The sequence below is a fragment of the Oryctolagus cuniculus genome, chromosome 5, assembly GCF_051225735.1.
Source record: "Oryctolagus cuniculus isolate XC-2025 breed Fujian yellow rabbit chromosome 5, ASM5122573v1, whole genome shotgun sequence".
Classification (NCBI taxonomy): Eukaryota; Metazoa; Chordata; class Mammalia; order Lagomorpha; family Leporidae; genus Oryctolagus; species Oryctolagus cuniculus.
Genome location: NC_142871.1, coordinates 115,569,680 through 115,581,991, shown reverse-complemented (window position 1 = coordinate 115,581,991; position 12,312 = coordinate 115,569,680). Strand labels below are relative to the sequence as shown.

The window sequence follows — 12,312 nt, the reverse complement described above, 5'->3', positions numbered from 1 at the left end:
GGGCCACAGCAGAGAGCTGGCCTCAGCACAATGATGAAGAGAAAGATTGCCAACCTGAGGATGGAGAAACATGTTTCATCTTGGCACTTTAAAAATTAACTGACTTATTCAAGAGGCAGAGACAGAAAGTGACAGAACGAGCAATATCTCCCATCCTCTGGCTCACTACTCAGATACCCACAAAGCCTGATTCAGAGCCAGGAGCCAGAAGTTCAGTCCAGATCTCCCATGTGTGTGGCAGAAACTCAACAACTTAAGCCATCACCTACTACCTCCCAGGACCTGAATTAGCAGGAAGCTAGAGTCAGTAGCTGGAGCTGGTTATCAAATCTGGGTACTCGGATAGAGGATGTGGGTGTCTTAAACACCGGACCCAATGCCACCACCTACCTTGGCTTTTGTAACTAGCTTTTGTGAGTCTTCATGGGCCTCATAGTTTCCTTGTCTCCAAAACAAAGTTGAATCACTTTAATCTTCATTTTAACCAGGGGTTATGCTGGTTGCTGTGTTCTGCTAGTGACTCTGAATCCCCTAAAATCACTAAGTAAAGCTGTATATGCAGGGGATCCACAGCTAATATCAGAATGTCCGCATGACTCAATGTCATAGTCTTCATATCTGAGTCAGTCTTTACTGACACCCCCAGGGTCACACAGTACTGCCTGTCAAGGGCTGGGGCAGAGGCCGTCTGGGGCTGCTTGCCAGTTTCTGGAGTATGCCTCCTCTTCCCCTTTGTGGAATATAGACTTTTTCAGCCATTCCACCCCAATTTCAGCACTCTAAAGGTCACATGCACTTTCTTCCCCCAGAGCCTATGCAATCTGTTCTTTTCTACCTGGAGCCCTCCGTTCTCTACCTTTCTGCTGCTCCTATCACCTAAGCTTTGTTTTCTCCAGAAAACCTTCTGTCAGAGTCTGCTTTTGAGTGAATTTCCCCTACCATACCACTCACAATGCTGGATGAAAGTTGCCTGTTTCCATGTGTGTAACCCTCCTAGACCTGCAGCTACTTAAATTAGATGCTCTGGTTTATGTATCGTGCTATCCCTTGTCCCTTCATGAAGCCTAGTGCACAACAGGTGCCTTGTAAATATTTCCAGTCTGAATGAAAGTGTAAATAGTTTTGCATAGTGAATAGCAGGCCACTGCACAATGTCTTATTTCACAGATTCTCTCACCAAAAAGAATTTAATGTTTTTAGATGTGATATGGTTACATACCAAAGAACGTGTTTAACTAGAGGAAGAGAGCTGGTGATTCTTCAAAATCTTTTTAAAGGCCATCTGTGTGAAGAGTGCTTGGCAGACTGTCTCCAAGCACTGATTAGCTGGTCATTTAGGTCAGGCACAAGTTACCATTTTTCATTCCTGTAAATGGATTATAGACAGCAAGGCTAAATAAACAGTAGTAGTCAGCTGGAATCTTTTTTTTTTTTTTCTAAGTTAATGCTGTCAGGATATCTCAGTAAGTAGATTCTTAGGATCACTAACTGATTACTGGAAATTCAGGAGTAACTTGAATTGGAGTTGGATTTCAGGCAGACTAAGCATGCCCATGCCGAGAGCCCTTCAAGCTTGGGGAGGGCAGCTCTTTCCTGACCTCCCATTGCCAATGGTAGATACTCAGTGGCTCTGAATGGCTCCCTGGTTCTTCTCTCGCTGGTGACCATGAATTTGCATCATTAATTCTTGAACAAAAGGATGGCTCTGATGTCTGAAAACTGCTTTTCACAGGAGTGAAAGCCTCATTTTTCAGTTCTCAGAAGAAGGGAAAGTCGACATTTTATTATGCTTGGGCTAGGCTGGAGAAACCATAATTAAAAAGCCAAGTTACATAGCTGTCATCTGAGTCAGTTAAGTGTGTCATTTAGTCCTTTGTGTAAAGATTCTTAACCAAATTTTAAGCCTATTAAAATATTTAATCACTATTTTTAAGTATCCATATTGAAACTAATAAAAAATAAAATTAAAAAAAGGTACCATGTTAGCCTTGCAGTTTTCAGAATATCACAGCATGGGAAATCACAGCAAATACAGCAGAGGTGTCTGCCTCTTCTCTCAGGCATATGACCACACAGGCAAGCAGGGAGATGTGGGTTGGTTTCTAGAGACTTCCTTTATAGGTTAGATAGGATCCATCTCTGCAAGAGTGACTACCAGGTGCTCCTTGGAAACTAGTTGCCAAACCCCCTGTGACAGTGAGGAGGAAGACATCTTGTATCATCAGCTGCCCATGGACATAGAACACAAAAACTGATTCTTAGCAGAGTCTCTCCCATAGGAATATTATCACATATACAAAATTGGGCATTTGAGGATCTTGTAATATTACAAGCACCAAATACTACAAATAGTGGCTATCAATGGAGCATTTATATCTTTCAGTTTTGTAATTTATGAATTTTGTCCAGATCAGTAATTTAAAAATATTAAGACAATGCAACAGTATAGCCATATGATAGGATACTAAGCAGTCAATAAAATGATATGTGTCCCTGTGTAGTGACATGGAAGGGTTGAGACCCCAATCCTGGGTGAAGAGGGTAAGTGTCAAATAGCTTATCACACTCTTATTTTTGAATTTTTTTTTTCTAAAACCAGCAACCTTACCTGTGTAGTTCACTGAACAAGTTGGTTCTTCTAGGGGTGGCATGGGGACTTGATAGCATAGGGGGCTTTTGTTTTACATATTTTGGTTTTGTTTGAATGTTTATGTTGATTATGTTTCAAATTATATTTTTTATTTAAAGATGTATTTTTATTTTTACTTGAAAGAGTTACAGAAAGGGATCGACAGAAAGAGAATCTTCCCCTCTGCTGGTTCACTACTCAAATGGCAAAATGGCCAGGGCTGGCCAGGCCGAGGCCAGGAGTCTGGAACTCCATTTGGACCTTCCATGTGCGTGGCAAGGGCCCAAGCACTTGGGCCAGCTTCCTCTGCTGTCCTGGCACATTAACAAGGAGCTTTATTAGAAGTGGAGCAGCCAAGAATTGAACCTATGCTCATATGGAATGCCAGCATCACAGGCAGTGACTTAAACCACTCACCACAACACCAGCCCCACAATTTGTGTGTGTGTGTGTGTGTGTGTGTGTGTGTATTGTAACATTTTTGAAAGCTTTGCTTGTGACTAAAAATTCTAATAAGTAGTAAGAAATAGATGAAACATTAAATTGTAAGATGTATTCCCCCCTGCGCTAGGTTAGTATTGCATTAATCAGTTGACTGTGCTTAGTTATTAGATAAATTTCACACCACAATTGCTGTAGTAATTCAGAAGCATCAAAGTCACCTCTGGCTGGGCTGATCATGTATATAAAGAGGGACAAGAGTCCACAGTCGGTTCCTCACTTGCTTTTGTCTTGTACCATCAGTGTGAATAGTAAACATATATTTTTTTTTAAATTTCTGAGGAGATGTGGCCCTAAATAGAACATAGAGGTAACATAAAAATGGAGCTGTGGTTTCTTGTGTTGATTCTGTTTGTTCTGCAGTGTACAGAAGGTACTAGAGTAAACCAAAAATGTATTCTTAGCTTCTCTGGAGAGTAGGACTGTATTTTTAATCTATTGCGATGTGTAGCTGCAATGGTTTACCTAAGAGAAATAGAGGGATACATGAGTGTGTCTTTTTCCCTAGGCCACAGTGAACCCGGGAGAGGGTCAGGCCAGCCTGTGGCATCTGTGTGCCGACTGTTCAGGGAGCAGGGACTTTTTTTTTTCTTCTTTGACTCCACTGGTAATGCTTATGTCCACAAGATGGTTGTGATCAAGCATATGTGTGGCTTGGTCTTGGTCAGCAGCAGCCATGTACAGTCTGGCACTTAGATTCCTTGCAGGACAATTGACGCTGTAGACAACTCGTTAATCGGAGTTGAAATACAATCAAAAGATCAGTTGTTGTGGAGTCTAGTAATTTACTGTAGCTTCTGTCATGTGCTTTGTCATTTACTACTGATGCTCTTTCTAGCCTTGTATATACCTTTGCTTTAGCATTCTGCTGGGAAGCCAGTTATTAGCCTGAGAAGTCACAATGACCATGTTTGAGTATCTGTGTTTTGTGCCAATTTCAAGTCTTGATTCTTTTTTTTTTTCCTTTATGCTTTCATGATTAAGAGGGGTAGAGATGCTTGACAATACGTTTCTTGCTGAAGACTTGAAACTTTAAACATTTTTGGAGGATGTTAGCTTAACTCCTGTTTTAAAAGAAATAAGGAAAAAATTAAAAAGAAATTATCCATTTGCTCAATATAGTGAAAAAGTTTAATACACTTGAAACATTCACAGTGGATAATGGATATTCTTAAAAAAATAATCCCAGTCAAAGTGCCTGAAAATACAAGGGCACTTCAAAACATTTGTGGAAAATAAAATTAAAAGATAACTTTTTGTGCAATAAAAATTTTGAAATTCATGCATAATTGTTTCACAATATCCATTTTCATGAAATTTTTGAAGATTCTTGGTATGTATAAATTTCGAATTTTTTGTGCCAAAATAAAGTTATCTTTAATTCCATTTTCCACAGACTTTTTTTTTTTTTTTTTTTTTTTTTTTTTTTTTGGATAGGCAGAGAGTGAGACAGAGAAAGGTCTTCCTTCCGTAGGTTCACCCCCCTAAGTGGCCGCTATGGCTGGCGTGCTGCGGCCAGCGCACTGCACCGTTCTGAAGCCAGGAGCCAGGTGCTTCTTCCTGGTCTCCCATGCAGGTGCAGGGGCCCAAGCACTTGGGCCATCCCCCACTGCCTTCCCAGGCCACAGCAGAGAGCTGGAATGGAAGAGGAGCAACCGAGACAGAGTCCGGCGCCCCAGCCGGGACTAGAACCCAGGGTGCTGGTGCCACAAGCCGAGGATCAGCCTAGTGAGCCACGGCGCCAGCCTCCACAGACTTTTAAAACAGATTTCTTTAACTTCATTGCATTTGAGTAGCTGTTCCTTTGGGTGGAAGGAGTAATAATTTTTATATAAGCACAAGAGATTTCACTTTTTTTATTTTTATTTTTTGAAGGTCGACTGAGGGAGTGAGAAATCAATATTGATCTTCCATCCACTGGTTCGCTCCCCAGATGACTGAGCCAGGTCAAAGCCAGGAGCCAGGAGCTTCATCTGGGTCTCTCTTGTGGGTGACAGAGGCCCAAGTACTTATGCCATCTTCCACTAAATTCCCAGGCCATTAGCAGGGAGCTGGATTGGAAATAGAGCAGCTGGGACATGACCTGGCATCCATATGGGATGCCATGTCATAGGCGGTGGGTTTACCTAAGAGATTTCACTTTCTGTCCCATTTGATGAGCAACTACTTCTTTGTATGAAGAAGTGTATTTGTGAATCTGCTATTCCATCAGATTCCTTTGATGTCCTTGTCATGGTATGTGCATGTAATTGCATTGGGAGGATGCTAGGATTTAAAAATACATATTTATCACCCTGCCTGGATCTCCTTAGTGAAATAACATAGTGTAAAATGTAGTCTTTTCCAGGGCACTTTAACAGTTCTCAGGGATGCACTGACTTTAGGACCTAAGACCCACATAAATTACAATTCCCCTCTCCTTAGTACTGCAGCTGGTATGCATGCATGCAATAGACTGGGCTTTACTGAACTGTTAAAGGACAAGAAAATAGTTTGTCATCTCTGTAACTAATACATCGGAGCTCTTTTGCAAAACGTAATTGTTTTTGTGAAAAATTCATTAATGTCTTTGCTGTTTACATTCTCCTTGTGCTCTTTGATATTATTTCATTTATTAAATTGACTTAACCAGTTTATGCCTACATTTTATTTGGATTAGTTTTATGGTGTTGAAATACAGTTTTCATATTCCCATATAGTCCTAGTTTATTTCCCATAAGTTCTGTTAATTCAGAACGGTGTGTGTGTCTGATAATGCAATGTTAATCTCTTGGTAAGATGCATGTGTTAACTTGAAGTAGTTATATAGCTCTCTTATGAAGTCACTTCTGTGTTGGAGCTATACCTTAATAACATGGAGGCATCCTTTTAGTGAAAATACAACAAAGTAATCGTCAGTTCCTTATATTCATAGAGGTTTGGTTGCTCTCAAAGTGAATTAGCTGGTGGGAAGCATTGGGTTTTAACTAAAATAGGGTTTTCACCCCTGGCCTTATTAGCATTTTGAACCAGGCAATTCTTTTTAGTATGGGCTGCCCTGCACCTTGTCGATGTTGGCAGCATTCCTGTCTTCTATCCTCTAGTTGCCAGTAGCTCACCTCCCTCCACCAGTTATGATAACCAGAAACGTCTTAATGATACCATCAGATGTCCCCCAGGGGCAGAATCACCCCTGAGTTCCACTGCACTCGAACAGTTTCTTGTAGATATCAAATGAGATGGTGCTTCAAAAAGCTCTTGAGAAAATGGAATTAAAAGATAAGCTTGTTTTGGTGAAAAATTGAAATTCATGCTCTTTTTTTATAACAATTTCCATGAACTTTTGGAAAACCACTCATATGCATCGATATCAGATGTTTTCGTTATAGCACAATAAACTTATCTTCTAATGCCATATTCTGCACACATTCTGAATTGTCCTTGTACACAGGATTTCTGGCCATGGGCTTTACTAAGTAGATGTGGCTACAGCCAGGCTGTCAAATCTTCCAAAGCATAAATACGAAACCAGTCTTTAGGTGTCACATTATAACTTTTAAAGTGCTTTCATTTCTGCTACCTCATTTGAAACTGAAACAACCTGATGTGGAAATTAATTATCACCTAGGAGTCTGAGAAGCAGCTGAAAGATAAAAGTTTAAAATGGAATGCCTGTGATAATCTCCCTAGAGACAGCAGAAAGCGAATGGAGTCTGTGAGAAATGATTTTTATTCTTCATTTTCATGGTGGCTTAAGCTCTTAGGCATGGCAGGCATGTCCTTCCTCATATCCTGATCTTCCAGGTGCTCCTTGAATCAGGTAACCCCCACATCCTCATCCCAGGCCTTGTCCGTGAGGCTGTGGCCATTTGGGGGTAGTAAGAACTTTGGTTTCTAGGTTCTTCCATAATTATGCTGACTTTTATTTTCTCTCTTTAAATTGAAGCAGTGTAAGACCTAATAATATATCCTGTAATTTCCTCATTTTTGGCCATGTGACCTTACGGTCTTGTGGAGGAGGTGACAACAGAGAAGGGAAGTTCAGTTAACCTACTGAACAATCTGCTTGCCAGGAGTAAATCTAGTATCTTGCGCAACACGAAACATCTGGGGCCAGCATTGTGGTACAGCGGGTTAAACCCTGACTAGGGATGCCGGCATCCCATAACAGAGAGCGGTTCTGAGTCCTGGCTGCTCCGCTTCCCATCCTGCTTCCTGCTAACATGCCTGGGGAGGCAGAAGAAGGTGGCCCAAGTGCTTGGGCTCCTGCCACCCATGTGGGAGACCTGGATAGAGATCCAGGCTCCTGTCTTCCAGCTGGCTCAGCCCTGGCTGTTGTGGCCATTTGGGGAGTGAACCAACAGGTGGGAAATTTCTCTCTCTCTCTCTCTCTCTCTCCCTCCCTCCCTCCCCCTCTTTCTCATCACTCTGCCTTTTGAATATATAAACCTTTGAAAAATAAATAAGCATAACATCTTTCTTGACCTTGAACCCAATCTCAGAACTCTTCTTAGTTGCTTTTTTCCTGTTTTTTATTTATCTTGACAGCAATTGATGTAATTATAGAATTTGAGGTTGGGCCACCTTTTTTGTTTTGAATTAGGTTGCTGCATCTGCCTTTGTCCCTGACCACCTTGAAACTAAAGGCTTTGTGGTTGTCTGACAACCAGTCTCAGCCTCTGCTCACCTTCCAGACAGACACGGACCATGCCACAGGAGAGAAGATTCTAACCTGTGTCCTACTTCCTCAGCTGCCTTCTGAACCTCCTTGTCCCGGTGAGCCCACAGGCCAGGTTCACATAGCCACTGCAGTGAGCAGGAGCTCACGTCTACCTGTTAGGCCTCCTACCCCCAACAAGTGCGTGTGTTTTGTCTGCCCTGTATGAGTGTCTGCTAAGGTGAGGTCATCCTGGGACTCCTCTGGGAGGGATCCCTAAGTCCTTGCAGGGGAAGAGCTGATCACACCTGTTTGCTGTGTCAGAAATTCCGTAAACAGCCTTCTGATTTTGAATTATAGCTAACGTGGAGAATATAATACTCCTAAAAAAGGGCAGCAATCTCTTAAGATCCAAACTGATAATTCTGCGGATCAGTAGTTAACACCACTGGTGCACTGTTTCTAAGCCAATAAGTTGTTTTGAGTCCTTGTATCTTTGTTTTGTAAATTGTGTGATTTAAAAAAAAATTCACACTGACATCAAAATGCTATTATAAATCCTTTGCTGAGCTGAGTTTGGAAGAGGAGACCTGGAGTGCCCTGGAGGAATGGGAGTCCCCCAAGTGGGAGGGCCTCCTGCTCCCTTGGCAGTCTTCACTGTGTCAAATGAGTTTTTAAGACCCTTCAAGAAAAATGTGCTAGAATGCATTACTAAGCAAAGTACTAGCACCCAACACATTCAGCCACAGCCCTGTCAGAAAATATTTGAAGTTACTGTGTAACAGAGAATCACAAGAAACGACTTTATAAATCATGGCATTCCAGAAGGAAATATTAAACATGTTAGGCTGGCAGATATGCATCATTAAAAAGAAAGGGCAGCTCCACCCCATGCCTTTTCTTCTTGATGTTGTTTTGTTTGTTTTTGTTTTTTAAAGCCAAGTCTTGGAGGTTGAGGCAAAGCTCAGCCCTCCTTATTTCTGATGCCTTATGCCCCCGGTGCCCCATATGCATTCTGCTTGGTCAGCCACAAATCACTATGTAGCAGTTGCCAGTCAAGCGAACTAGAGAGCCCTGCTGATAGATTCTGTCCCTACAGAGAACCTGCCTCGCTGTGGTGCACTGGAGAACCTGGTAAACGACGTCTCTGATGAAGCCTGGAATGAGCGGGCCGTAAACAGAGTCAGTGCAATCCGATTTTTGGAAGATGAAAAAGATGAAGAAGACAATGAAACGGTATGGAAACAGAGGTTCTTTGTCTACAAGGAGTTCAAAATTCGTTAAGGTTGAGAATGGTACCTACTGAGGATTTTCCTTTATTTTCAAATTGTATGTTCACTACTTTTGATCCTGGTTGCATTGCCTTAAAATTTTTTTGTTCGGAAATTGGGCTGAGAGAGAGAATGAGAACAAACGAACAAGAGCGCACTCTCATCCGCTGGTTCACTCCCCAAATGCCTGTGACAGCCAGGGTTGGGCCTGGCTGAAGAGCCAAAAAAACTCAATCCAGGTCTCCCACATGGGTGGCAGGGACCCAAGTACTTGAACTATCACCACTTCCTCCCAGGGTCTGCATTAGCAGGAAGCTGGGATTGAGAGCAGAGCCTGGAATTGAACCCAGGCACTCCAGTATGAGATGCAGACTTCCTAACTGGCATCTTAATTGCTAGGGCAAATTCCCACCCTGTGAATGGATTTGCCAGTACTGGTCATGCTTACTTTCATCCATACTTGAAAATCTCTCAGAGAAATCCAGTATCCTCAGGGGTTGTTGACAACACCTACTTCTTCCTGCCAGTTGATGTTGGCTTCTTACAAGTCCTTGAAATAATTGGGATTTTCATAAGCAGAGCTTGACGTATATGCAACCCCCAAAACAAAGGGCAGGTTTTAAATTACTACCTATAGTCTGTTACTCCTGCTATCATCCAATGGGATTTTAGGCATTTATGGTTGTAGAGTGAATTAGGGTTGACAAAGTAACCTCAGCATCAGTGACTCCTTATTGCTTCCCTCAAGGCTTGCTGTAGTGAGATGACTTCACCCATTTCTTCATTGCCTCATTAGTGCCTTCCAGTATTTTGTTAACCTGGTTTGACTCCCCTGAAACTCTTAGAATGTAGTGCTGTTCCTTGAGCTAAAGACCACATATCATATTGAATCCTGCAGTATTTTAAAGCCCATACCCTGTTTGTTCACATCCGGCCTTGCTGTCTGTCTGTATTAGATAAATGTGAACTTTCATCAGTAGGTCATGTAAATAGCACACACAACAGCAAAATAAGAAAAGACATTTCTCATGCCTCCCTTTTTCTCCAACTCCCATGCCTTGAGGGTTGAAGGAAGCCAGAACCACTTTGGGAAATCATTATGGTGACTGTAATTTAAGATTTTCTATTTACTCCTTTACTTTTTCTTCCTCCACATCCCATGAATATATCTTCAGTGTTTTTTTTTTAATTAATGGTTATGGAATCTTATTTTTACTTGACACCAGCCTTGTAAGTTTAAATAGTATTCTTTCATCCTCAAAGTCATCTTTCCGTCATGACTGTCTGGTGAGTTACATGAGACACTTTTCATCTTCCATTAACTACAGGCAGGGAGCAGTTGATATATGCACACAGCTCCAAACACAGCTTTTCCACACATTCTAATTCAATTCCAAAAAGGTAAGATTTGTATTGGAATGTGAATGCCTTGAAACTGCATATTTTGAAAAAGCCATGGAACAAAACAAAACAAAAAAAAAACCCTCACTCTGCTGTTTGTTTTTTAGCGGACACTTCTAAGGAGAGCCACTCCACACCCCGGGGAGTTAAGGAACATGAAAAAGACAGTGGAGAATTTACGGAATGATATGAATGCTGCTAAAGGACTGGATTCAAACAAAAATGAGGTCAATCACGCCATTGATAGAGTGACCACTTCTGTGTAGAGTTGCGCCTCCAGGTTTTACCTCCTGTGTCTCCCCCTGCTGTCTGAGGTGTTCCACTCTGCTCCTGAGGGCCTCACACAACCCTCTGTTCACCGCACCTGCTAGCCGCCGCCATCGCCGTCCTCGCCTGTGTCCAGTGTCAGGACACCATCTCCTCCAGGAAGTGCCTTACTCACCCCTCAGCCAGTGATTGCACAGTATCTCCCTGCGCAGTTTTGTTTTTTTCTTTTAAAATTTTAGTTGTTTGTCATAAGTAGAATACACTACTGTAAACATCTGACCTTTGTTTTTGTCTTATGTTGGGGAAGGAAAAGCAGGATGGGGAATTTTTATCCTCCTCCCTTCCATTAAGTGCTGGGACATTTTGAACCCAAGTTCTCTTGGACCTACTGATGAGAGGTAGTTTTAACATGTGGGGAAAATTGATACTTTTTAAATCTCTTTTGGCAGCTCAGATGGTGTAAATTTTAAACTTTTGTATAGGTATTTCATAACAAAAATATGTATTTTTTGTTGTAATTTTATCTTGAAAACGGTACATATTTTAGTGTTTGTGCAGAAAAGCAGACGAGTCCTAAAGTATTTGTTTTCATGTGTACCATCCACTGTGCCTTACTGTATCGTGTATCATGTCAAACTAGCTGTAAGCAGTGGCATCTTTGGGCAATGAGATGAAACTGGGTATGTGGTACTTTTAAAGCAGTGTTGCATTTTAATCAGTAATCTACCTAGTGGATTTGTTTTTAACCAAAAAGGTGAATTACCATCAATTTGTAAATTATATAAGTTGATTTTTTTTTTTTTTTCAAAAAAGATGAACCAAAGGATTGGGCTGCTTAATATTCCATTTCTTACACTTAATGCAAGGAAGTCTCAAGTGCAGTGTCAAGACTGTGCCTACTCTGAAGATGTGCGCCATTTGTGTAATAAAGTAGAGCCGAAAAGCACAAAAAGAAAACTGGCTCAGAAATTCAGTGGATAAATGAATTATGTGCTGCAAAAGAAAGTATGATTTTTACTGAAGAAAGCTTTAAAAGTTTTATATCCAGATATAAGACCATAATAAAGCAAAATAACCTACTACCCTAAAAAATGTTGCTATCTTTAAGTGCAATTTAATTTGTAAATAGAATTTGAATCAAAGTATAACAAAGTAGCTAATTTAAGGGGCATGGGGACATGTGTTGGTGTGTTTCTGTTGATTCCTTTTTTGTATGCTGTGATAAAAGAAATGAAATTGCCAGTCACTCTGTGGTGTCTGAGAAAATCATGTTGGTTTTTATTTCCCCTCCTCCTTGAAATAAACTCACTCTGAACATTGGCCCTACAGCTTTTGAGAATTAATTATTATGCTGGATGTTCAAATGATAACAGGTATTGAAATTCCTTCAAAATGTGCTCCCATCCATTAAATACCAAAATCATGATTAATTTTAAGTTAGCTCCTATGGGACTTGTATTCACATGGGGCAGAACCCAGAACTGCCTTCACCTCTGGCTTGTTAAGCTTGGGTTGTGGCTGTCTGCTCAAGCGAACTCCTGGGAAACCTGTTTTCAGTGACCCTGATGGGATTTCTTTTACTTCTGTGCATTTACTTATTATTATTA

At 41.2% G+C, this 12,312-nt stretch overlaps 1 protein-coding gene across 4 annotated transcripts in view; it reads left to right on the top strand.

Moving 5' to 3' along the window:
* LRRC1 (leucine rich repeat containing 1) overlaps nucleotides 1-12,025 on the top strand; it is a 164,240-nt gene extending 152,215 nt beyond the window's left edge. For all 4 annotated transcript variants that reach the window (XM_051855609.3, XM_089333141.1, XM_089333140.1 and 1 more), the window contains exons 12-14: nucleotides 7,713-7,885; nucleotides 8,866-9,002; nucleotides 10,546-12,025. In XM_051855609.3, the coding sequence (XP_051711569.1) occupies nucleotides 7,713-7,885; nucleotides 8,866-9,002; nucleotides 10,546-10,704 (469 nt within the window). In that variant the 3' untranslated portion in view covers nucleotides 10,705-12,025. The remainder of the gene's footprint in view (nucleotides 1-7,712; nucleotides 7,886-8,865; nucleotides 9,003-10,545) is intronic.
* Nucleotides 12,026-12,312: the final 287 nt, after the last annotated feature.